This window comes from Pristiophorus japonicus, chromosome 7, assembly GCF_044704955.1.
Source record: "Pristiophorus japonicus isolate sPriJap1 chromosome 7, sPriJap1.hap1, whole genome shotgun sequence".
Lineage (NCBI taxonomy): Eukaryota > Metazoa > Chordata > Chondrichthyes > Pristiophoridae > Pristiophorus > Pristiophorus japonicus.
In genome coordinates, this window is record NC_091983.1 from 11,106,987 (window position 1) to 11,134,760 (window position 27,774).

General features: G+C 46.2%; 1 protein-coding gene across 3 annotated transcripts in view; it reads left to right on the plus strand.

Moving 5' to 3' along the window:
- The window catches only part of elp3 (elongator acetyltransferase complex subunit 3), a 210,368-nt gene extending 186,215 nt beyond the window's left edge, over nucleotides 1-24,153 (plus strand). For all 3 annotated transcript variants that reach the window (XM_070884784.1, XM_070884782.1, XM_070884783.1), the window contains exon 15: nucleotides 22,184-24,153. In XM_070884784.1, coding sequence (XP_070740885.1) covers nucleotides 22,184-22,260 — 77 coding nt within the window. In that variant the 3' untranslated portion in view covers nucleotides 22,261-24,153. The remainder of the gene's footprint in view (nucleotides 1-22,183) is intronic.
- The last annotated feature ends 3,621 nt before the right edge of the window (nucleotides 24,154-27,774 follow it).

Here is a 27,774-nt window from a genome sequence, read left to right on the forward strand (position 1 = left end):
GTCTCCCCCACTAGTGGAAAATTACAAAGGGTTATTGATGGATTAAGTGAATGAGCAAATGGATTTCAGTGTAGGCAAATGTGAGATCATCCACTTTGGACCTAAAAAGTAAAGAACAGGGTACTTTCTAAATGGTGAAAAGCTAGAACAGTGAGGTCCAAAGAGACATGGCATCAGGTACATAGATCATTAGAATGTCACGAACAGATACAGAAATAATTAAAAAGGCTAATTGAATGCTGGCCTTTATATCTGGAGGACGAGAATACAAGGGGGTAGAAGTTATGCTGCAGTTACCCTGGTTAGACCACACCTGGAGCACTGTGAGCAGTTCTGGGCACCACATCTTAGGAAGGATATATTCACCTTGGAGGGGGTGCAGAACGATACCCGGACTTCAAGGGTTAAGTTACAAAGAGAGATTACACAAATTCAGGTTGAATTCCCCAGAATTTAGACGACTAAGGGGTGATCTGATCGAAGTTTTCAAGATATTAAGAGGAACAGATAGTGTAGATAGAGAGAAACTATTTCCGCTGGATGGGGATTCTAGGACCAGGGGTCGCAGTCTAAAAATTAGAGCCAGGCTTTTCAGGAGTGAAATTAGGAAACTCCTCTACACACACAGCGTGGTAGAAGTTTGGAACTCTCTTCTGCAAATGACAATTGATAATTTTAAATCTGCGATTGATAGATTTTTTAAACCAAAGATATTAAGGGATATGGAGTTAGATCGCAGATCAGCCATGGTCTCATTGAATAGCGGAATGGCCTACTCCTGTTCCTTTATTCCCTTGTGAATATTTGGTCAGCATTACAGTAGACTTGAGTTCCTCCCTCCTAAGTGTTTGAATATTGAGGCGCATTAACTGAATACTCCAGGTGCATGAGCTGTTTTCAATTGAGATGAGCGATGATTGAAACCAGCCTATGGCATCTTGTGTGCTCCTGGTCAAGTATAGATTCTTTTTCCTCTGTTTATCATGAGAGGATTGGTCCTTGGTATAGGACGATGGCAATCTTCAATTCAGCTTGTAGTGTAGGATCTTGTCTTGGTTTCTTGCAAATTCAAGAGTGAAGGATTCTTGGATCTACTCTGGAGGCTCTGAGAAATAACTCGCCTCAAAGTTGTGGTTGATTGAAACAGCAACTCGCATTTATATTGTGCCTTTAACATAGAAAGACATCCCAAGGTGCTTCACAGCGGGCTAGTCAAAAATTGGACGCTGAGCCAAAGAAAAAGATATTAGGAGAGGTGACCAAAAGCTTGGTCAAAGAGGTGGGTTTTGAGGAGGAGATGTGAGGTGGAGAGGTTTAGGGAGGGAACTTCAGAGCTTGGAGCCCAGGTGGCTAAAGGCACGTCTACTAGTAGTGGGGTGAAGGGGAGGGCCACCAATGATGGTGATAGTCTCCCAACACTCTTTCAAAACAACTTATCCACCCTCCCTTTTTAAAAAAAAAAACCTTTGCCCTGTAGTGGAGTATTTAAAATAAACACTCGTCATTAGGTGTGTGTTCGAAGATTCAAGCAGTCTTTATTGCACCGGTGGGGAGGTGACCTGCTATGGGTCTAGCCAGGTCACTGTCCAATGATACATAGTTTCAAACAACCTTTAATACACTTAAACGTACATGCTCAACCTCATGCACGATCCTTTGGCACAATTTGATTAGTTTAAAGCCCGCATGCACAGTGACTGGTCAATTTCCTTCCGTGTCACATAGTCATTCACCTGTGTTTTATGCCTGGCTCGCGTAACATTAAGGTACTGCCTCTATTACTGGAAGCAGGTATGACTGATGTGACCGCAATCTGTTGTTACTACCATAAACCTTGCTCAGGCCAGGTTGTATCCTGTTAACGGTTCACGTCTGCCCCAGTGTTCCTCTTTGCTACCCTCCTAGGCCCCTTGTGGTTCCATTTCTAAGTCATGCAGCTTACCTCGGTTAGTTCTTGCAAAGTCAACAAGTTATTCTCAACTGCTTATTAAGCGTTCTAAAAACTGACCACTGCAAACAGCCCTATTTGAGCCCCGAGACCCCTTCTTAACCCTATAATTATAGCAGAGCTCGAAATCCCCACTTCAGCCCAAAGACCTCAAACCTTGCTCATGGCACAGCCTAACCATAAGAGCTTTATTGGCAGCTGGAAGTATAGTATCTGCAGGTAAATCTGGAAAGGCCAGATCTGGGGATAGTCTTACTGCAATGAGGGAGTCATGTGGTACTGGCCTAAAAACTCTTAGAGATAGGGTTCCATTAATTCAGTTTTTCATTTGGTCCCGCTACCATCAGCAATATTCCCCCGAATAAGATCTCTTGTTAAACTAAAATTACTGACCATGTGTCGCTTGCCCCGATGCAAATTGAATGATACCAGAACTGTGGGGATGTACCTATCTGGAAAGACTGAACAGACTTGGAACTCTTTTCTCTTTTTTAAAAAAAAAGGTTGAGGGGTGACCGAATAAAGGTCTTTAAAATGATGAAATGGTTCGATAGGGTAGATGTAGAGACCAAGTTTCCACAGGGGCAGCCATAAATATAATATAGTCATTAATAAATTCAATAAGGAATTCAGGCAAAACTTCTTCACCCAGAGAGTGGTGAGAATGTGGAACTCGCTACCACAGGCAAATAGCATAGATGCATTTATGGGGAAGCAAGTTAAACACGAGGGAGAAAGAGATCGAAGCACTTGTTGATGTGGTGAGATTTAGTCGAGTGGGAGGAGGCTGGTGTGGAGCATAAACACCGGCACGGACCTGTTGGGCCGAAGGGCCTGTTTCTGTACTGTAAATACTGTGTAAAACTATGCAATCTATGTAAATTCTTCTTTCTGCCCTCCACCAACATCAAATGAGGGCAATATCGCCCCCTCCTAAGCTGTCTCTAGTTGCACACTGCTGCTTATCCTACCGAGTAAACACAGCCAGGCCCGACGGCTCAGCTCAGTCTCCCTTTAGTTTAATCACCATTGCCACTAGAGCTTTAAATCAGAAAGTTACTAATCCTTTGATGTGTTAAAGCAGTCCCAACATCTTATTCAAAGAGGACCAAAAGCTTGACTTTGTCAACATTTTTAGTGGTTAGGCACTTAGCTGGGAAAATTGAATTTTTTTACACTATTTGCCCCATTTTTGGCATTAGTGCTCTCCCATCAGCTGTAGAATGATTTGGATGTGGATCAAGCCACCACACTGTGCAATAATGTAGAGAACTGTTCCCATTGCTCCAATGTCGTGTTTTCCAATCCCATACCAATTTGCCTTAATCTTGAATTGTGTATAGTTTTGTTCCATGAACTGGCATCCACTGGATCATGATTTGAATCTGCCCAAAAAAACTTGTCTTCAAATGTCAGCGAAGAGTAACATTTACTCTTGAACCCCAGTGTGAATGTTGACCAGTCTGAGTGGGGCAAGGTCCTCAGTGAAGTGAGTATAATCCTGGGAGGAGGGTACAGTGCCCAAAGCAGATGCATAATCTGAGTGTACTTTGGAGAGAGCTATAGGGCTTAATAGTGCTTGTGTTATTGCTTTGTGCTGGCAAAGATCACTGAACAGGCAACATAACCGAGTTACTGGAACAGCCACAAAACAGGCTCAGCTGCTCATCTGGATTTCAGCAGATGTAACGAGACGTTTAAAGGGTTAAGTGGAAGATTTCCAGTGTTCTGGACCACACTCTACTTGCTATCATTGAATCAGCAGTCTTTGGGCCTGATGAATTGCACCTGACCTCTCTAGTTAATCCCTTCACAGCGCCTCATAAATCAGTGTGTGGGTCTAGATTGCACAAAGTGATTACTTGGAGGCGTTAGTCTATTACCGGAGTTCATGGACTGTGATTTTGATGTGCATCCCTGACACACTGATCAGCAAGTGTTGCCCACAGTTAAAAGCCAGTGATGTACTTCTGGGTCCTGAGTTAATAATGAGCTGGCTCACTGCGTTGTTTCAGCATTTTGTTAAATTGCCTGTAACACTGGTTCAATTTTCGTGGCAACAGATGTATAAGTATTGAGTATCTGTAGTACGGAGGTGTTAGAATTCTTAGTCATGTTTCTAATCTTTGAGATGAAAGTTCGAGTCTAAACCAAGTAAAGGAGAATTACTGGGAGCTGCATTGATTAATTTAATAGCATTGCCTGTCATTTAAAAGTAGCTGATACATGTAGGTTAAAATCAAATAGCTTTCAGTCCAGATGAGATCCTGCTTTTAGTGGCATGGCTCAGTGGGTAGCAAACTTGCCTCGGAGTCAGAAGGTTGTTGGTTCAAGTCCACGGCCACTGAGGGAATGCTGCACTGTCGGAGGTGCCGTCTTTCAGATAAGACGTTAAAACAAGGCCCCGTCTGCTCGCTCAGATGGACGTAAAAGATCCAATGACATTTTGAAGTGGAGCAGGGGAGTTACCCCCGGTGTCCTGACCAATATTTATCCCTCAATCAACATCACAAACAGTTGATCTGGTCATTATCACATTGCTGTTTGTGGGAGCTTGCTGTGCGCAAATTGGTTGCCGCGTTTCCTACATTACAACAGTGACTACACTCCAAAAGTACTTCATTGGCTGTAAAGCGTTTTGGACTGTCCTGAAGTTGAGAGGCGCTATAGGAATGCAAGTCTATCTATCTTGTAACTCCCGGGGCTCATTACCCGAGTCCAGGCCTGACTCCCAGCCAAAATTGGCCGGAATGACGGAGTCGGCAGGTTCAGTGAGGCAGGAAGCTGCTTCAGAGGTGGAACGTTGGTTAACTGATGGGAAGTGGAGGGTTAGGATTGGAGAAGGAATGAGTTCAGCGTCTAATATCCGTGTGGGGGCACAAATTGGCTGCCACGTTTCCTACATTACAACAGTGATACGCTTCAAAAGTACTTCATTGTAAAGTGTTTTGAGACATCCGGTGGTTGTGAAAGGTGCTATTTAAATGCAAGTCTTTCTTTTGTTTCTTGGTAGTACGTTTCCCTTTCATAGCTTTCCTGAAGACTGACTTACCCTGGGTGCAATTCTGCGGGCACCAGTTTGTAATGGATAGACCGGGGTCAGCAAGCCAACAATGCAGCAGATATCGGAGACTGAACGGCAGGCCGCTAATTCCAGGGGTTCAGGCGATGCAGTAAAGGAACAGAGAACCCGAGGAAGTCTTGAAGATGCCGGGTGGGTTTGAAAGAAAGAAAGACTTGCATTTCTATAGCAACTTTCACAACCACAGGACATCCCAAAGCCCTTTACAGCCAATGAAGTACTTTTGAAGTGAAGTCACTGTTGTAATGTGGGAAACGTGGCAGCCAATTTTTACACAGCAGGCTCCCACAAACAACAATGTGATAATGACCAGCTAATCTGTTTTAGTGATGTAGATTGAGGGATAAATATTGGCCAGGATACCGAGGATAACGCCCAGCTCCCCTTCGAAATAGTGCCATGGGATCTTTTGAGCCACCTGAGAGAGCAGACGGGGCTTCGGTTTCACGGCTCATTTGAAAGACGGCACCTCCGACAGTGCAGCACTCCCTCAGCACTGCACAATGCTGCATTTGAGTGTCGGTCTAGATTTCTGTGCTCAAATCTCTGGAGTGGGACTTGAATCCACAACCTTCTGGCTTAGATGTAAGAGTGCTACCAACTAAGTCATGGCTGACAAGTTTGTTTCAAATACTTGACAAAGTGTAAAGAGGGTATAATGACATTAAGGCTACAAATCCTTAACTGCATCACAAGTTAGAATGGAATCTTTTAAAATTGAAAACCATTTGTAATCAAAAATAGTCAGTGCAAATGCTGTGATGTTTGCTTTTGTTTACTGCCCCATAGGAAGAGGAGTGCGCCATTCAGCCCCTCGAGCCTGTTCCGCTATTTAATTAGATCACGGCTGATCTGCAACTGAACTCCATTTACTTGTCTTTGCTCCATATCCCTTGATACCCAACAAAAATCTATCAATCTCTGTCTCAAATTTTAATTATACCCCCAGCCTCAACAGCCTTTTCGGGGTGGGGTGGAGAAGGGGAGGAGGAAGAGTTCCACATTTCTAGTACCCTTTGTGTGTAAAAAAAAAAAAGTGCTTCCTGATTTCACTCCAAATATCTCAAAGCATTTCATAATGAACAACTTTTGAAATGCAGTAACGTTTTGGCTATTTCAAGTAGATTTTGAAAAGGATGCAGAACCAAAGACATTTATATTTTGAATAAATAACAGTTCTTCAACTAAGATCCCTAACGTCCCAAGTTGTAGCCCAACAAGCCTCACCAATGTACTACAATAAGAAATAGGAGCAGGCCACCCCCTGGCCCCTCGAGCCTGCTCCGCCATTCAATAAGATCATGGCTGATCTGACCATGGACTCAGCTCCACTTCCCTGCCCGCTCCCCATAACCCTTTATTCCTTTATCGCTCAAAAATCTGCCTAGCTCCACCTTGAATCAATAATTAAAAGGTGCCATTAATTACAGGAACGTTACTGTTTATTTCACAAATACTATGATCAATTATGGGTCACAAGCTAAAGCGCCATCCTGCTTTTCCGCTTGTGCTAGGAAGATAGAAACCTAGGAACAGGAGTGGGCCATTTAGTCCCTCTAGCTTATTCCACCATTCCATTAGATCTGTACGTGTGCTGTCCTCCTATGACCATCTTTCCCTGCATGGAATTCAGTTTATACCAAAGATAAAATGTGCTGTAAGTTATTTTCCTGGGCTTATTTCACCTATCATTCTCTCACTCTTTGTGTCATTCAACCCTAGATTATTACTCGCTCTCGCTCTCGCCTATCCAATCTTTCTCTCGCTGAAAACATGCCTTGGAAAATAGTTTTCCATCTTGAACATACCTGGAAAATGGTTCAGAAGTTTATTCAAGCTTTAAGAAAAATAACCTCTCAGTTACTGTGATGGCCTCCGTGTCTGTCTCCTGTAAATTACTAATGTTCCAAGGTGCTTTATAAAAAATTTGTTCCTGGGATGTGAGCGTCGCTGGCAAGACCAGCATTTAATGCCCATCCCTAATTGCCCTTGAGAAGGCGGTGGGATGCCACTGCCTTGATCTACCACAGCCTGAGTGGTGAAGGTACTCCCACAGTGCTGTTAGGGAGGGTTGACCCAGTGATGAGGAAGGAACGGCAATTATATTTCCAAGTCCGGATGATGCGTGACTTGGAGGGGAATGGTGTTACCATGCGCCTGCTGACTGCGTCTTTCTAGGCGGTAGAGGTCGCGGGTTTGGGAGGTGCTATCAAAAGGCTTGGCAAGTTGCTGCACTGCATCGTGTAGCTAGTACACACTGCAGCCACGGTGCGCCGATGGTGGAGGGAGTGAATGTTTAATATGGTGGATGGGGTGCCAATCAAGCGGGCTGCTTTGTCCTGGGTAGTGTTGAGCTTCTTGAATGTTGTTGGAGCTGCACTCATCCAGGCGAGTGGAGAGTATTCTATCACACTCCTGACTTGTGCCTTGTAGATGGTGAAAAGGCTTTGGGAAGTCAGGTGGTGAGGCACTCAACACAGAATACCCAGCCTCTGATCTCTTTTAGCCACAGTATTTATGTGGCTGGTCAGTTCTGTTTCTGGTTAATGGTGATCCTCCCCCCCGCCCGCCCACAGGATGTTGATGGTGGAGGATTTGGCGATGGTAATGTCGTTGAATACCAAGAGACGGTGGTTAGACTCTCTTTTGTTGGTGATAATCATTGCCTGGCAAGTAACATTTGCGTCACACATCAGCCCAAACCTGAATGTTGTCCAGGTCTGACTCCATTATCTGCGGAATTGCGAATGGAACTGAACACTTCGCAATCATCAGCGAACATCCCACTTCTGACCTTATGATGGGGGGAAGGTCATTGATGAAACAGCTGAAGATGGTTGGGCCGAGGACACTGCCCTGAGGAACTCCTGCAGTGATGTCCTGGGGCTGTGATAATTGACCTCCAACAACCACAACCATCTTCCTTTGTGCTTGGTATGACTCCAGCCGGTGGAGAGTTTTACCCCAATTCCCATTGACTTCAGTTTTACTCGGGCTCCTCGATGCCGAAATGTCAATTGCTGTCCTGATGTCATGGGCAGTCACTCATTTTACCTCTGGAATTCAGCTCTTTTGTCCATGTTTGGACTAAGGCTGTAATGAGGTCTGGAACCGAGTGGTCCTGACAGAACCCAAACTGGGCATCGGTGAGCAGGTTATTGATGAGTAAGTGCTATTTGATAGCACTGTCGATGATCCCTTCCATCACTTGCTGCTGATTGAGAGTAGACTGATGGGGCGGTAATTGGCTGGATTGGATTTGTCCTGCTTTTGCGGACAGGACATATCTGGGCCGATTTCTACATTGTCGGGTAGATGCCAGTGTTGTAGCTGTACTGGAACAGCTTGGCTAGAGGCACGGCTAGTTCTAGAACACAAGTCTTCAGCACAACAGCCGGGATTTTGTTGGTGCCCATAGCCTTTGCTGTATCCAGTATGCTCAGCCATATAGACATACAGAGTAGCTGTTTATTTCAGTTATGAAATGACAGAATAGTTAGGGGAGCAAGCAGTAAAGAGAGTGCACTGCAGTGTGTGGAATTGAGCCAATCACCCAGGAAGGTCCTACACTCCGTGGTCTCGTTGAGTCAGTGTTAGAACTGGTCTCAGAGAGGGGAAAGTCGGCAACACTCCTACTTCTGCTTGCTATCCAATGATCCGTGATGTGAGAGAGAGCCGGGTTTGGCTTGGTGGCACCTCCAGGTGGATTGGACTGCCAACAATTGCTGTCTGTGCTCATGTGAAGAATATCCACCAGAGAGCAGCTTAAATCAACCAATTGGACCCTAACATAAGGCATGGGTGTCGAGAGAGGAGGGGAAATGTGGACGGGTTGTTACGGCGTTGAAACAGTGGTTCTCGTACAGCTCCCATCGTCACAAAAGAATTCAGAAATAGGAAGAAAGATTCTCCCTAAGTGAGTTGAAAGAAGCGTATTGAGGGGCTGGAAATGCTCAGCGGGTCAGGCAGCATCTGTTGAGAGAAAACGGTTAACGTTTCAGGTCGATGAGCTTTCGTCAGAATTGGAAGAAGTTAGAGATTTGCAGTTTTTAGTCAAGTGCAGGGAATGGGGGGGAGGGGAGGAAAGAACATGAGGGAAGGTCTGTGATAGGCAGCAGTGATTTATATGATAAATGGGATGATGGTGAAAGGCAAAAGGAGATGGTACTGGGACAAGTAAAGAAACAAAAGATGGGTCAAGAGGAGCTGTAAATTGCAACAGTAGATCATTACCAATTGTTGCTGTCTGGGAAAAAACGGGCAGTGGTTATGATCTGAAGTTATTGAAATGGATGCTGAGTCTGGAAGGTTAGGTAACTGTGGGTGGGGCGTGAAACCCATTGTCACACAAGGAACTAGTCTGCATTGTATCTTGTTGAGAAATGTAAGAGGCCTAAATAGGTCGTCACCTAAATTGTTAAATTATTTTTCCTGCCTATTAACAACTTGTATTTATACATAAGAACATAAGAATTAGGAACAGGAGTAGGCCATCTAGCCCCTCGAGCCTGCTCCGCCATTCAACAAGATCATGGCTGATGTGGTCGTGGACTCAACTCCACTTACCCGCCCTCTCCCCGTAACCCTTAATTCCCTCATTGGTTAAAAATCTATCTATCTTTGACTTGAAAACATTCAATGAGCTAGCCTCAACTGCTTCCTTGGGCAGAGAATTCCACAGATTCACAACCCTCTGGGAGAAGAAATTCCTTCTCACTCGGTTTTAAATTGGCTCCTCCGTATTTTGAGGCTGTGCCCCCTAGTTCTAGTCTCCCTTACCAGTGGAAACAACCTCTCTGCCTCTATCTTGTCTATCCCTTTCATGATTTTAAATGTTTCTATAAGATCACCCCTCATCCTTCTGAACCCCAACGAGTAAAGACCCAGTCTACTCAATCTATCATCATAAGGTAACCCCCTCATTTCTGGAATCAGCCTAGTGAATCGTCTCTGTACCCCTTCCAAAGCTAGTATATCCTTCCTTAAGTAAGGTGACCAAAACTGCACGCAGTACTCCAGGTGCGGCCTTACCAATACCTTATACAGTTGCAGCAGGACCTCCCTGCTTTTGTACTCCATCCCTCTCGCAATGAAGGCCAACATTCCATTCGCCTTCCTGATTACCTGCTGCACCTGCAAACTAACCTTTTGGGATCCCCCAGATCGGGGGGCACGGTTTAATGTTTTTCTGTTAACTCCTAAAAGAGTTTCATGCACAAGGATCCAAAAAGAGTTTCATGCACAAGGACTCCCAGGTCCCTCTGCACCACAGCATGTTGTAATTTCTCCCCATTCAAATAATATTCCCTTTTACTGTTTTTTTTTCCCAAGGTGGATGACCTCACACTTTCCGACATTGTATTCCATCTGCCAAACCTTAGCCCATTCGCTTAACCTATCCAAATCTCCTTGCAGTCTCTCTGAGTCCTCTACACAACCCGCTTTCCCACTAATCTTAGTCTCATCTGCAAATTTTGTTGCACTACACTACACTCTTCTAGGTCATCTATGTATATTGTAAACAGTTGTGGTCCCAGCACTGATCCCTGTGGCACACCACTAACCACTGATTTCCAACCCAAAAAGGACCCATTTATCCCGACTCTCTGCTTTCTGTTAGCCAGCCAATTCTCTATCCATGCTAATACATTTCCTCTGACTCCTCGTACCTTTATCTTCTGCAGTAACCTTTTGTGTGGCACCTTATCGAATGCCTTTTGGAAATCTAAATACACCACATCCATCGGTACACCTCTATCCACCATGCTCGTTATATCCTAAAACAGAGTCGGGATAAACGGGTCATTTTCCGGTTGGCAAACTGTAACTAGTGGGGTGCCGCAGGGATCATTGCTGGGGCCTCAACTGTTTACAATCTATATTAATGACTTGGATGAAGGGACTGAGTGTAATGTAGCCAAATTTGCTGATACAAAGATAGGTGGGAAAGCAAGTTGTGAGGAGGACGCAATGAATCTGCAAAGGGATATAAATAGGCTAAGTGGGTAAAAATTTGGCAGATGGAGTATAATGTGTGAAAATGTGAGGTTATCCACTTTGGTAGGATAAATAAAAAAGTAAATTATTATTTAAATGGGGAGCGATTACAAAATGCTGAGGTTCAGAGGAATCTGGGGTCCTTCAACATGAAACACAAGAAGTTAGTATGCAGGTACAGCAAGTAATCAGGAAGGCAAATGGAATGTTGGCCTTTATTGCAAGGGGGATGGAATATAAAAGCAGAGAAGTCCTGCTACAACTGTACAGGGCATTGGTGAAACCACACCTAGAGTACTGCGTACAGTTTGGTCTCATTATTTAAGGAAGGATATACTTGCATTGGAGACAGTTCAGAGAAGGTTCACAAGGTTGATTCCTGAGATGAAGGGGTTGTCTTATGAAGAAAGGTTGGGCTTATACACATTGGAGTTTAGAAGAATGAGAGGTGATCTTATTGAAACGTATAAGATTCTGAGGGGACTTGACAGGGTAGATGCCGGGAGGATGTTTCCCCTTGTGGGGGAATCTAGAACTAGGGGGCATAGTCTCAGAATAAGGGGTCACCCATTTAAAATGGAATTGAGGAGGAATTTCTTCTCAGAGGGTCGTGAATCTTTGGAATTCTCTATTTCAGAGCTGTGGAGACTGGGTCATTGAATATATTTAAGGCGGAGATAGACTGATTTTTGAATGATAAGGGAGTCCAGGGTTATGGGGAGCGGGCAGGGAAGTGGAGTTGAGGCCAAGATCAGATCGGCCATGATCTTATTAAATGGCAGAGCAGGCTCGAGGGGCCAGGTGGCCTACTCCTGCTCCTATTATGTTCTGGACTCTCCCACCAGAGGAAATAGTTTTACTCCCTCTAACCTTTCAAATCATTTAATCATCTTAAAACACCTCAGTAGATCACCCCTTAATCTTCTATGTTCATGGGAATACAAGCCTGGTCTGAGAAACCTGTCCTCATAATTTAAACCTCAGTATCATTCTAGTGAACCTGTGCTGTACCCTCTCCAAGGCTTCCTGAGGTGCCTAGAACTGAACACAGTACTCCAGATGGGGTCTGACCAGAGTGTTATACAACTGTAGTTTCATGTTCAGCCATGAACTCATTGAATGGCGGTGCAGGCTAGAAGGGCTGAATGGCCTGCTCCTGCACCTATTTTCTATGTTTTTTTTTGTTTTTTTTCTATGTAGCATTGTATCCAGCCCCCTTGAGATAAAGGCCAACCATTTTAATTATTTTTTGTACCTGTCCATTTACATAACCGATATTAACTTGGGAATCGCAAGTACAATTTCAAAATTTGCAGATTACAGCAAATTGGGAGCTGCAGTTAATACGGAGAAAGGCTGCAACAAAATGCAAGACGACATTATTAAACTTAAAGAATGGGAGAATAATTGCCAAATACATTTTAATATAAATAAGTTGCCACCCTCAAAGCCTCCCTGATAAAGTGCAACATCCCCACCGACACCTGGGAGTCCCTGGCCAAAGATTACCCTAAGTGGAGGAAGTGCATCCAGGAGGGCACTGAACACCTCGAGTCTCAACGCCGAGAGCATGCAGGAACCAAGCGCAGGCAGCGGAAGGAGCGTGTGGGAAACCAGACTCCCCACCCACCCCCCACCCCCGTTTCTCTCCTCCCCCACCTCTCCTCCCCCACCCCCCCTCTCCTCCCCCACCCCCCCTCTCCTCCCCCACCCCCCCTCTCCTCCCCCACCCCCCCCTCTCCTCCCCCACCCCCCCTCTCCTCCCCCACCCCCCCCTCTCCTCCCCCACCCCCCCCTCTCCTCCCCCACCCCCCCCTCTCCTCCCCCACCCCCCCCTCTCCTCCCCCACCCCCCCCTCTCCTCCCCCACCCCCCCCTCTCCTCCCCCACCCCCCCCTCTCCTCCCCCACCCCCCCCTCTCCTCCCCCACCCCCCCCTCTCCTCCCCCACCCCCCCCCTCTCCTGCCCCACCCCACCTCCGTTCCTCTTTTCCCTCTCTCCACGCCCACCCGCCTCTCTCCATAGGAGAAACTCAGGCCGAAACTTGACCCCAAAGAGGGGTGGGAGGAGGCTCACGTGGAGCATAAACACCGGCACGGACCAGTTGGGTCGGATGGCCTGTTTCCGTGCTGTTAATACCTATGTAATATATCCCCGGTCACATCACACATTGCGAGATATTCAGCGATATGTTCCGACCATACAGCAAGCATTAATTTCCAGTTGAATCTTAAGAACGTGAACTGATTCTCCTGCACTGATCCCGACACGTGCAAAGTCGGCTCTGGGAGTTTTTAAACCTGAAATGGTTAAACTTTGATGTGATGGCTCCTATGGTTGAGCAGCTCAGAAGCACTCGCTGTCTCTCGTGAATTGTTGGTACTAGTGCAAATGGCAGGGAGCTGCTAACCTTGTGGAACGAAACCCTAGCTGATCGGTCTATGCTGAAAGCAACACTCAATTCCCTTTTCGAGCTGACGCCCTACTGACTTAATTGTGCAGCGTTGGAATCGCGGTGATATGTTCAGAGGCCGTGTTGTGTATTTATTGACGCCTATTGATTGGCGCGATGCTGGCTAACACACCCATACCGTATCTGAAGGTTAATGAGATCTCCCATTACCAGCTGTCGACAGGGCAGCTTGTAGTTCCAGAGTAACTTCTCGCTCCTGGGCCTTAATGAGATGCTTCCTTCTCATTACAAGAGCAGTGAACGGAACAGTACCGGCTGCTGACTGCTGACTGCTGCAATCCTTGTCGCAACATCCATTCCGATCTTTGTTAGCTTTTGGGTCTGCTCCAGGACATCCTTATTGTGAAGTGAACTACAAATATTGTTTCACAGACCAGTTGAACCTTGTGTTTCCACGGCCCCTCAGTGTCTTGGTTTTCTTTCATTACTTCTGAGGAAACACAAACTGCCTTAGACTTTCCTCTGATAGCGCAGCAGAGACCAGAACTTTCCTCGTGGGATCCACGGTACAACACAACACTCTTGTCATTTTAAGGAAGCTTTAGGGGGAACGTCCACTAAACAGCATTGGTGCGTTGAAGATGGTTTGAGGAAGAGTGACGAGAATGATTGTGGGATGTCCAGCTCTAAATAACCGCAGGTCGCCTTCCCTCTGTATATACTGAAACAATGAGTCGCAATGATTGAGTGAAGCTTTAATTTCAAAGGAGCAAACATTCTTATCCAGAGGAGTCAAAAAAGTATTTTTAAAAGATGGACTGATGGCAAGCATTTCAACAATAAGTTGAATTTATATAGCACCTTTTAATGTAATAAAACGTCCCAAGCAATGTTCCCTTCAATTTAATTTGGACCATGCGGCCCTTTCAAAATTCCGCACATTTATAAGCCAGTGTGAGCCAGCTGCACAGGATCTCCAGAGCACTGCGCAGGCGTGCAGCTTAAAGGGAACGTTGATCGCAAGGCGCTTTCGCCTTAAGAGCCCACTCCCTTCCCATCCCCAAGATAAAAACTCTATTGAACAGACGCATGCGTGTGTCTTAACTGCCCTCTGAAATGGCGGCTCAGCGCCACCTTCTCAAGACAATTGCCAGTGATGCCCACATCCCAGGAACAAATTTGTTTTTAAAGAAATTTCTCATCTCAGTTCTAATTGGCCGACCCCTTATTCTGAGACTATGACCCCGAGTTCTAGACTCCCCAGCCAGGGGAAACATCCTCCCTGCATCTACCCTGTTAAGCCCCTTAAGAATTTTGTGCGTCTCAATGAGACCACCTCTCATTCTTGTAAATTCTAGGGAATATAGATCTAATCTACCCAATCTCTCCTCATAGGACTACCCCCTCATCCCAGGGATCAGTCCAATGAATCTTTGTTGCACCTCCCTGCAAGTATATCCTTCCTTGGATAAGGAGACCAAAACTGCACATAGTACTCCAGGTATGGTCTCACCATGACCCTATATAATCGCAGTAACACTTCGTTACTCTTACACGCCAATCCTTTTACAGGAAAGGCTAACATACCATTCGTTTTCCTATTTGTTTGCTGTACCTGAATGTTAACTATCTGTGATTTGTGTAGAAGGACATCCAGATCTCTGAACACCAACATTTCCCAATCTCTCACCATTTAAGAAAAAAATACTCTGCTTTTCTATTTTTCTACCAAGGTGGATAACTTTTGCCTTTCTCCACATTATATTCCATTTGCCATGTTCTTGCCCACTCACTGTACCTGCCTATATCCCATGATAACTATATCCCCTTGAAGCCTCTTTATGTCCTCACAGCTTCCTTTCCCACATAGCCTGGCTACATTACCATTGGTCCCCTCATCTAAGTCATTGATATATGCGTGTGTATACATATTATTAAATAAAGTCGTGCATCCAGAGAGTTCTGCCAGGAGCTTTTGGTTGAGGTACTTCAGTCATCCAGTTATGAATAGTTCCTCATCCAAAGCTGCTGAAGTGTACCAGAATCTCGGGCTGCTTTCACTGATTGAAATTAAACTGAGTTGAGGTGTGAAGCTGAATTGTGACTGCAGTCCCACACCGTGATGCTTGAGCTGTGAAAGAGACTGTTGATTTGCACCAGTTAATTCCCTGAAGCTGCACTTCAAAACAAAATATTAATTGTACAGGGCTTTCACAGTGAGGTATAGTTACTGTACCTGCAGATATATGCAGTGTTTGGAAGTGCAGAGCTGCAGTTAATAGGATGAACATTATTTGCTCCCTTCCCCCATAACTCCCTCCCAACGGGAGAACATTTACATAATGACGCAGTACATGACGATATGCTCTAACATTTGGGTTCAGAGGGTCCTTCTGACCAAGAGAGCCACTCGTGTAATTACAAGATAAGGGCTGGCAGATGTTACAATTGCAATGATTAACGATCCTGTGAATATAGATTTCCTAGTTGACTCTGCATAACCTCTGCTGCAGTTTTTCCCCACAGAAAGCTCAGTAACTCTAAATAGTGTTGGAATTCACAACTCTTTGAGCAGTGACTGAACTAGCATTGCCTCCCACCATGTAAACCGATGAACTTGTTTAGCATTTTGCACACTATTTTCTAAGTTTTTAATCCTAGCACAGAAAGCGGGCAGTCAACCCATCATGCCTGTGCAGTTTCTTTGGTAGAGCCATCCAATTAATCCCACACCCCTGCTCTTTCCCCATAGGCCTGCATATTTGTTCCCTCCAAATATTTATCCAACTCTCTTTTGAATGTTCCTATTCACTCTGCTTCAACTTGGCTACATCATAAAGAAATGATCCTGATCCCACCCCTGGTTCTTTTGTCAATTACCTTAAATCTGTGTCCTCTGGTTACCGATCCTTCTGCCACTGGAAACAGTTCCTCCTTATTTACTCTATCAAAGCCTTTCATGATTCTTAACCTTGTCTGCTCTAAGAACAGCAACCCCAGCTTTGCCGCATGAAGTCCCTCATCCCAGGTACCATTCCAGTAAATCCCTTCTGCACCCTCTCCAAGGCCTTGACAATCTTCCTAAAGTGTGGTGCCCACACAACCTCACCTGAGGCCTAACAAAAGTTTTATAAAACTTTTACATAACTTCCTTGCTGTTATACTCACTCTTTCAATAAAGCCAAGGATCAAACACACTTTTTTTTAATAAACAGCCTTCTCAACTTGCCCTGCCGCCTTCAGCGATTTGTGTACCTACACCCCCAGGTCTCTGCTTCTGTTTAAAGTTGTACTGTGTAGTTCATATATTGGCTTTCCTCATTCTTCCCACTAAATTGCATCATTTCCCAGTTTTTTGTGTTAAATTTCATCTGCCATGTGTCTTCCCATTTCACCAGTCTGTCTATGTCCTCTTGATGCCCGTTGCTATCCTCCTCACTGTTCACTACATTTCCGAGTTTCATAATGTCTGCAACTTTGAAATTCTGCCCTGAATACCCAGGTCCAGATCATTAGTGTATATCAGAATGAGCAGTGGTCCTAATACCGGCCCCTGGAAAACAACCGTTCACCACTACTCTGCTTTCTGTCCCTTAGCCAATTTGGTAACCATGCTGCCACTGTCCCTTTAATCCCATGGGCTGTAATTTTGCTAACCATAGTTTATAACACGATTTGATGACTTTATTCCTCAAGATTCTTGTAATCGTTAAAAGACTAACCTAATCGAGGGGTTCGGATCTGGTCGGATTCAGTACCTCTCCAGCCCTATGTTCTTACAATTGATAAAAGCCGTCACTGATCTCCCAGAGCTAGAGAGAGCGTGGAATGGGATGTGGTCATTTCAACAATCAGCCCCTTTCCTTCCGCAGACATGTACAATGTGTTCATCACCATGGACTCCAGCTAACTCTTTCAATCTCCCCAAGGACTGACTCTTCAAAGCTTCTCACTGCCCCTAAAGATGAACACTGACAAGGCAGTACTGATTGCCCTGAGGGTGTTTGAGAGTTAAGCATGTCGTGTGGTCACATTAGGTCAGGATGCCAGGTCATCGTTCTGGTGCTAGCTCAAAGATTACCGGATTTATTCAATTCAATTGCACAACTTTCCATGGTGCAACCTCTGGGGTGTGAGCCCAGTGCCATAACCCCATCACTGCCCTCTATAACTGAGAGTGGGATGATGTCAGCCTGATCTTGTGCGCTGTGTGACATCAGAGCACTGCTGCATAGTACTGGACTGAGTTTGTAACCGAAGGGTACAAGCTCTTCACAATGGGAGAGGTATCAGTCTGATCCACACTGCACCCCTCCAAACAACCCGTTCAAGAGCAGAAAACCTGAGGGCCAGGGAGCCCGAGAGCAGGAGAGAAATTATTTTTCTTTTTCCTGCTTAGTTCATAGGAACAGGAGGGGGCCTTTTGGCCCCATGAGCCTATTACACAGGAATAGGAGGAGGCCATTCAGTCCCTCGAGCCTGTTACACAGGAACAGGAGGAGGCCCATTCAGCCCCTCGAGCCTGTTACACAGGAACAGGAGGAGGCCCATTCAGCCCCTCGAGCCTGTTGCACAGGAACAGGAGGAGGCCCATTCAGCCCCTCGAGCCTGTTGCACAGGAACAGGAGGAGGCCATTCAGCCCCTCGAGCCTGTTACACAGGAACAGGAGGAGGCCATTCGGCCCCTCAAGCCTGTTACACAGGAACAGGAGGAGGCCCATTCAGACCCTCGAGCCTGTTGCACAGGAACAGGAGGAGGCCATTCAGCCCCTCGAGCCTGTTACACAGGAACAGGAGGAGGCCATTCAGCCCCTCGAGCCTGTTGCACAGGAACAGGAGGAGGCCCATTCAGTCCCTCGAGCCTGTCCGCCATTCTGTTAGATCATGACTGATCGGTATCTCAACTACATTTACTCTGTATCCCTTGGTGCCCTTACCTCAAAACAATTTATCGATCTCTGTCTTGAAAGCTTCAATTGAACCCCAGCATCCACAGCTTTTGGGGGGAGAGAGTTTGTGCATACCTTCACTAAAACAATAAAATAGCCATGTGGACCCGAGCTGCGATTGCCCAAGCTCATTTCGAACCAGGATCCTTACAGCCAACAGTGAGAGAGACACCTTCAGTCTGAGTCGAGCCCAGAGGAGAGAGGGTAGTTTAGCAAAAAGCGATTTACACAATTTAAGCCAACGTGTAGATATATTTTTTGTTTGATTGTTACTGGTCAGAAATAGATGTTCAAAATGCATTTTGAAAGCTGAAAGATGCCTCTGCGGCTGGGGTTAATGTGCTGCCTCTCTGAGGCTGAATTTCCTGTATTCACTGGGGTGTGAGGTACTTGCGTCAATAGAATTCCGGTAATGCTAATATCCTGTACTCGGGAAGATTAACTGCTGCCACTGCTGAGTTTTTATGGTTTATTGCGAAACACAGATGTCTGCTAACAATATCGATCTTTTATTTTCCTCCTCCTAATGATTCTTCTGATTGTTCCCCTCGCCCAGCTTTCCTGACGGCAGTAACTCATCATGCTGAGAGTTTTCGCTGACCTTCAGATTCTTCTCCCTACAGCTGTCACTGGGCTGGGCACAGTTTAGCTGAGGATGGGCCTGCTCCAGTCATGTGGATGCTGCTAGTTGTGTGAGGGTGGGGTGTCTAAGTGTGGGGGCAGGAAGTTGTCTTTATGTGGGAACAGGAGGAGGCTATTCAGCCCCTCGAGCTTGTTCCGCCATTCAATTAGATCATGGCTGATCTGTAGCTTAACTCCATTTACCCGCCTTTGTTTCATAGCTTCATGATCTTCACCGCGCGACAACTACAAGAGAAATGCAGGGAACAGCACCAACCCTTGTACATGGCCACCTTTGACCTCGCAAAGGCCTTTGACAGTGTTAACTGCGAGGGACTATGGAGCGTCCTCCTCCATTTCGGCTGCCCCCAAAAGTTTGTCGCCAACTTCTGCCTGCTCCACGATGACATGCAAGCCGTGATCCAGACCAACAGATCCACCGCAGACCGGATCCACCGCAGACCCAATCCACATCCGGACCGGAGTCAAGCAGGGCTGTGTCATCGCACCAGCGCTCTTTTCGATCTTCCTTGCTGCAATGTTACATCCCGCCCTTAGCAAGCTCGCTGCCGGAGTGGAGCTAAATTTTGGAACAGATAGGAATCTGTTCGGCCGCCGCCACCTCCAGGCCAGATCCAAGGTCGTCCCATCCTCTGTCATTGAACTACAATATGCAGGCGTCGCTTGTGTCTGCACACTCTCGGAGGATGAACTCCAAACCATTGTCAACACCTTCATCGAGGCGTACGAGAGCATGGGTCTTACGCTAAACATCCATAAGACAAAGGTCCTCTACCAACCTGATCCCGCCTTCTGCACAGCCCCCGAATTACCAAAATCCACGGCGAGGCCTTGGACAACGTGGACCATTTTCTATACCTTGGGAGCCTATTATCAGCAAAAGCAGACATCAACGACGAGGTCCAATAACACCTTCAGTGCGCCAGCGCAGCCTTCGGTCGCCTGAGGAGGAGAGTGTTTGAAGACCAGGACCCCTCATCCAGCACCAGGGCAGTAATGATACACGTCCTCCTATATGGCTCAGAAACATGGACTATATACAGCAGACACCTCAAAATGTTTGATAAGTACCACCAACGCTGCCTCCGCAAGATCCTGTAAATCCATTGGCAGGACAGATGCACCAACGTCCGTGATCTCACTCAGGCCAACATCCCCAGCATCGAAGCATTGACCACGCTCGATCAGCTCCATTGGGAAGGGCATGTGAAAGACATCGTCCACATGCCCGACATGAGACTCCCTAAGCAAGCGCTCTACGTGGAGCATCAACATGGCAAGCGAGCCCGAGGTGGGCAGAAGAAACGCTTCAAGGACACCCTCAAAACCTTCTTGACAAAGTGCAACATCCCCACCGACTCCTGGGAGTCCCTGACTCACGACCGCCCAAAGTGGAGGAAGAGCATCCGGGAGGGCACTGAGCACCTCGAGTCCCATTGCCGGGAACAAGCAGAAACCAAGAGCAGACAGCGGAAGGAGCATGCGTCAACCCAGGCTCCCCGAGACCACCCTTTCCTTCAACCACTGTCTGCCCCACCTGTCACCTGAGAACTCACTTTTAGAATGGAAGCAAGTCATCCTCGCCTCCGAGGGACTGCCTATGATGATGATGATATCCCTTGACACCCTTACGCTTACGTAACAAAACTCTATCGATCTTCGTCTTGAAAGCTCCAATTGACCCTGAGCATCCACAGCCTTTTTGGGGAGAGTTCCAGATTTCCAATACCCTTTACTTCCTGATTTCACTTCTAAATGACCTAACTCTAATAAGATTATGCCCCCTTGTTCTGGACACTGCCACCAGAGGAAATAGTTTCTCTATTCAATCCTTTCATAATTTTAAACTCCACGATTATCCCAGAACTGAAGGCAGCGCTCGAGACGGGATCTAACCAAGGATCACTTAGTTCCAGCCCCCTGTGATTACATTTTAAACCTGTTAACGAGCTTTTCGTGGTGTCTGTACCTGGCCACCCAAATACTTTTACACCTCCACAGATCCGAGTCTCTTGCCTTTAATAAAATAGTGTGTAGGGATTGTATATCTGTGTGGGGTGTGCGGGAAGTGTGTGGATAGGTGTTTGTGAGGGCATATGTATGTGTATCTTATCTTTTCAACAGTAACCATTTGTACTAAGTCTCCCTTCTGCGCATGGGTCTCTGGAAGCGAGAGTTAGGACAAATATCGCCGCCCCCCCCCATCACAATTCCCACTAACCCTTTTCTGTGCATGCGTCCAACACTATGTTGCCTCCACTGAACAGCTGAACACATCCCCTGAGCCTCCCGCAGCCCCGGGGAGAGCAAGAGGCAGGTGAAGAGAGAGCTTGGTGGGGTGGGGGTGGTGGGGAGCAAAGAGAGAGCTGGGGGCGGGGGGAGCATAGAGAGAGAGAGAGAGAGAGAGAGGGAGAGAGGGAACTCAGGGAAGACGGATCACTTTCTTCCAACACCCTGGTTGCATGCAAGCTCAGTGCGTGTGTTACAAGGGACATCGTTGGGGTGCATGAAATCCAGAAGTCACAATACTGTCACTATTCACTTTAAACCCAATAAACCTGTTAACAATCTGCACACAATGCCTCATCTATTGGTGTGGGGGGGGGGGGGCGGAGGGGGGAGGAGGTGGTTGGTAAGGTTTTGCGCTGGGGTAAGCGTCTTTAGCTGGGTGAGGGATGAATTTGCACTGGGGTGAGGGACTTCGGCTGGAATTAGGTGACGTTTGGGGAGATCTATCCTCTCTGGCTTCTGAAGTCAAAATGGATCGAATTACAAATTGGAAAGTCAGTCAGAACTTGGGCTGTTGGGTTCAGCACTGAGACCTGTGAGCCCAGTAAACCGGTCACTCCACACACGGCCAGCGGCAGCATCAGGAAACGCCACTGGTGCTTGACGTATCGACGCAGCAAACTGTAGCTCCTCACTAAAACCTGTTCATGCACTCGATCTGGGGAGGGAAATTACTTGCTGTAAACCTTCCAATCGTCCTTGCCTGGTGTGGGCCAGTGAGGTGTGGGCCAGCGAACCGGCCAGTGCATTGTGGGCTAGTGGGCTGTCAGCCAGTGGGGTGTGAGCCAGCGTACAGGCCAGCAGGTGATGGAACTTGTGGTCTCTACCTGAATTTGTATTCACGTGATTTCCTTTCTATTTCAGGTGTTGGTACAAGGAACTACTACAGGAAGATTGGTTATGAGTTGGAAGGGCCCTACATGGTCAAACGTCTGGGCTGAGCTCCTTCACTTCCTGGCCGTTGTTGAACAGGACGTTGTATGAAAATCCTGACCATTGCAGCCTGTGCTCAATAAACAATGACTTTGCTACGTCACATCATTTCCAGTTCAGCTGAGCCCTTCGGTCCCAGTATGTGGAACCGCAGACTTCTCTACTGATTTTGACGAGCAGTGTGGCTTGTCTGCCTTTCAAATAAGAACTGAAACTGCTGATTGATTATTGGTTGAACGCACTGTCACTAGGGTCGCAAGCAGGCTTTACCTCTGTTACAATATTGGGTTGTACGTGTCATAAAATTATCTCTCCAGCCCAAGGAGGGATTTGCATCATCACAAGACAATGGTGGACCCTCCCCTCGCCCATTGTAGTATCCAGTTGTTAAGACCCCAGTGTTTTTGCCTCCACCAGAAGCCCATCCCATCTACGGATCATTCCCTATGTAATGAAGAACTTTCTGCCGTTAACTTTTGCTGGTTTGAAGCTGTGGCCTTTTGTCTGGCTCTCTCAAGTTAGTGTGAAGCAATTTCCTTTCCCGTATGGTGAACTGCCTTCTGTCCCTCCATAAGATCCAACCCAGGCTGAAAGACCTGGCCTCTCCATACGCCGATGGGTTATTTTCTGACCGGTGCAATGGTCAGCACTCATCACTAGTTCTGGCTGTCCGAATAACGTGGCAGCAGCAAGTGGTCGCAGAAGGTGGGAATTCAAAACTTTAAACTCCTCAATCGGTTTATGGTTTTATAAAAGTCATCTTACCCCCGCAACAACCTCCTTTCAAATGATATGTTCCGCTAGATGATGGCGCAAGTTAACTGGTCAATCATCGGTGGAATACTCCAATGAGAACAGGAGAGCCGCAAAAAATACCATTACAATTGAAGAGATGTATTTAAAATTTTAAACTTATATTTTTAGGAAGTTAAACCTGTATTTTGTTGTCAACGAACAGAGAAAAGTTATCTATTTTATGGGTTCAGAAAAGAAAGTTGCGTTAAGGCAAATAACTTATTACAAAGGGTTGACTTGTGTATCCCTGCGTTGTAGTATTAAACGTGCAGCTGGCCTCCCAACAGTGAGTTAGCCTGTAGTGGGCGAGCTGTTGGACATTAAGGGCTACACATTAAGGGCTACACAAAGGGGCAAGTACCTCTGAACAACTGGACCCCAGCATCCCGTCAACAGGACACTTCCCTCCAACTGGAACACAACGCCCCCCCCTCCAACTTCCCTCACACAGGAAACCCCCCCCCACATCTGGACAGATGCTCCTACCCCCCCCCCCCCCCCAAACTTCCCTCACACAGGACCCACCCCACATCTGGACAGATGCTGTTACCCACCCCCCCCAAACTTCCCTCACACAGGGCCCCCCCCCCCCCCACACTTCTGGACAGATGCTCCTACTCACCCCCCCCTTCCAACCGGGACCTTTCCCCCCCCCCCCCCACTTCTGGACAGATACTCCTTCCCCCATCCCCCCCCGACCCGAGCCAGAAACGAGTAGCAGCAGCTCCGGAATCAATCTGCTGGAGTCCTGTCTACAGGCTCGGGTCAATCTGGGACGTAAAACTGTCTCAACGGGCTGTACAAGTGTGTCTACTCTGGACAATCCCACAGCTGAGATTGTTGCCAGACCAGGGACGGTACAATAAATCGGTTCTGAAGCATCTGTTCGGCGTGGACTGGTTGGGCCGAATGGCCTTTCTTGTGCCGTGTATCCCATGTAATCCTAGGTAAAGTGTGCAGAATGCCGTGGGTGGCTCTCGGCAAGGGTCGAGTTTTGCTGTATAACTTTAAAAAAAAAAAGAAATGAAAACTTATGCCGAGATTGCAAATGCAGACTGAATTAAATGTCAGTACCTTTTAATAAAGTATCGTTTTTTCAAAAGAAAGTTTTCATTTTGATTTGAAATAGTAACGGGTTTAATTCACTAACCAGCTCCCTTCTTTCAGCCAGGGCCTGTGCCGGTTGGTTGAAGATCCCATCGCTATTGCTTCTCAAATTAAGGTGGGCTGCTCCTTTAAGCTTGGTTCGCTCTCTGCCTTTAATTGCTTGAATCATTATTTTCTCTCTCTTTCCCATTTCTCTCCAGCTTGCCGCTTGTTGACTATTAGATTCCCATTATGTTCCTCATGATTGTCTAATTATGATCCACTAAAACTGCTCCAGATGACCAATGAGAGTTTGCCTGAGCACTTAGTTGTCAAATACATCTTTTATTCGATAACACGGCATACATTTGCTACCAGCAAGGCAATTTGTCCAAGATCTCACACACACAATCATTTTATTACAGCGCAACTGCACCAAAGGGAAATCCATTCATCACAGCATTAACTCACTCACTGGACAACAAAGTGTTAGACCTCTTAATTTCCAATGAAATACGAACTCCGGTTGTAGTTTTAATGTAACTTTATTTTGGCAGCAGCAACAAGCTTCTGGCTTTAAGCCAGGCCTTTGTCCTTCTGAGACCACATGGTCAAAATGGCTGTACTTATACCTGGTTCAATTTACAGAAAATAACTTGCCGCCTTTGATCTTATTGGCTCATTTGATAGTCTTTTAACCTTTAATTGGCTCGCTACCCAAAAGTCCTAAAATGTCAAGTTGCTGGATGACTTAGTGCAATGTGCTCAGTCACACGTAGACTTGGGAGTCTGTGTTTTCTCAACCTTCTAAATGCAGCCTGTTTGAATTCTCTATCAATCCCCCCTTTGATTCTTTCACAAACTGAATCATAAAACATCAGGTATCGCTGCTTAAACATTCTACAAAATAATTTCATACATGTTCATAGAGTTTCCTTCTAAAATTTGTTGATGTGTTTCGCCACATGTCCGGACTAGTAGCTTCCACACAAATTTACACCAACCTGAGTTCCATCGTGGCCACAATGGAAGTCTGGTTTTAGTAGATTAATTAACCTTATTCCAATTTAATCCAAATCAATATCTTAATTCAACCAGGAAACAACCTTCCCTTAAGCATAACATACCCCTGTGCCACGTACAGACGGTCTGCTGGGACCTGCAAGGTGTCTCACCTGCGGGACAGCAGCTACAGCCGCCTGGTCGCAACAACATTTAATCAACATAAACAAACAATATAAAAGTAAAACAATTACAACAAATAGAATTAAACCTTCCACCAATGAAGTTCCTATTGAACCTAGCCATTCAGTGGCTCCACTCCACAAAGTGAATGATGGGGGTTGCTTAAGTTTTTCTACCTCCTTTTGGATATGCTTCGCTAAGTGGGTAATTTCTTCGGAGCTATCTGGGATATATTGCAACACTCAGTTCCGAGTAGGGCGCAAGTACCTCCCTTTTCAGCCAGGATGTAATCAAGGGCCAGTCTATTCTGTAGGGCTGCTGTGCGGATTGCTACCATTTCTGCATTGATTTTAACTAGGGCCTCTGAGGTATCATTGGCTACCCGTTCCACAACGGATGCCATGTTAATGGATTCCCTTGCCAGTCTGGCGGTCCCATACCTGGGGATCAGAAAAGCAAAGAACCTCTCTGTTTCTGTGATAGCTCTCTTAGGACGGTGTAAATGTTCCGAAAGTGACTTTATAGGATAAATATAAGGCACAATGTAGGCTAAATAGCAGGATCCTGTCCAATTCTGGGGCAGCCAAGGGGTAGGCCTTGTGGTCACACACCCAATAGGTGCCATTATAGGCAATGAAGGTTAGCTGTTTCTTTGTCAGCAACACTCCAGGGCCTGTCCAGGCTTTTCCATCTGTTTTATTCAGAATCCCCGTTATGTTAAAAATTCCCACATCGGCCCAGTTTGGACGGTTCCGTGGCTTGATTATATTATAATTCCGGGAGCAGTTACTATACCCCATATTTTGGCCTCCTTTGATGTTTCTAATCAGACAGACCGATTCCCCCGGTCTTTCTATTCCCGTTGTATTAGTGATGACAAAAAATGGGGGCCGTTTGGAATTATTGTAGCATGGTTGGTATCCCCCTTCAAAGGTAGTCAGATTGTAACCTGCTGACTTCCATTTACGTGCTCAGTTTTCCCTATCATGAAACGCATTGCCTGTTTTGTTTTGATTAATTATCCACTCAGCCATTTCCGAGATATTCAAGGGAACTGACCTCAAGGGAATCCCTCCCTTTGAGTGAATAGGAATATGCGCACACACCCAACAACTAGAAATGTTACCTTGTTTGGCATAAATGTATGACATATATAAAAAGGTATTTACATGTAATTCCCTTGGTACTCTACTATTTCCCTTTGGTGCAGAAGGTCGGCTAGTAAGAAGTAGGCCTATGCCTAGAATACCTACAGTCAGTAATACAGTAAATTTATACATTTTGGCAAAAAGTAATTGTCCTTATTAGATTTCAGCTTCAGTTACGGGTGCTCGTTTAACGTGTGAAGCGTGGATCCAGGCTTTCTTTCCTTGGACTTTAACAGCTGCTTGGGTGGTCAATAATATTTGATAAGGTCCCTCCCACTTGGCACCCAAAGGTTCTTTATGCAACTTTTTCACATACACCCAGACTCCCGGGATGATGTCGTGTCCTCCTTCGGGTGGATTACCCCAAGCTGCCGATACCTGTAGGGAAACAGAACTAATAGCATTGGTTAAGTTCTGACAGTATGATAACAAAGTGTCACTCATTAAGTGAACATCAGCCTTCCTTAAATCAATAGTTCCTGGCAGCGACATGGGTTTTCCTGTTATAATTTCAAATGGGCTTAGACCTGTAGTTCTGTTCGGGGTTGCCCGAATGCTACATAGCACTATTGATAGTGCCTGGGGCCATGGTGTTCCTTCTTGGTGATATTTGCCAAGCCGTTGTTTCAGAGTTCGATTCATTCGCTCTACTTGTCCTGATGATTGTGGATGATAAGGACAGTGTAAATCCCACGTAATGTTCAGTAACCTACAGACTTCTTGGCAGACAGCACCTGTGAAGTGTGTTCCCTGATCTGAGTCAATGCTACTCGGGACTCCCCATCGGGGAATGTAATCCTTATACAAGACCTTTGCAGTGTGATTGGCTGTGGCTCTTTTAGTTGGGACAGCTTCTACCCATCTAGAGAATCTGTCGACCATGATAAGAATGTTAGTGTATCCTTGGCATGAAGGAAGAGATATATAATCAACCTGCAGATGCTGGAATAGTCCGACAGGGGCAGGGGGCCTCAGTTGGGGCATTACCGTGATGGGTCCAGAATTATTTTTCTGGCAGACCACACAGCGGTCTGTTACCAGCTGGGCATGTTTTTTAAATCTCCGACCCCACCAGCTTTTCTGGAACCATGCCGTCATCTGTTGTGAGGCCAAGTGTCCCCACGAGTGGATCTGTTGGGCTAAAAAAGGCATAAGCACTTGTGGCGCGACTGGCTTGTCGGTAACTCTTTGTCTCCAGACACCATCTTCACATCGCTTAATTCCTGCCTCAATCCATGTCCATTTTTCCTCTTGGGAGCACTTGCCTTGCATTGTTTGAAGGTCTCATGTCAGAGTCCTGAGTGCTTT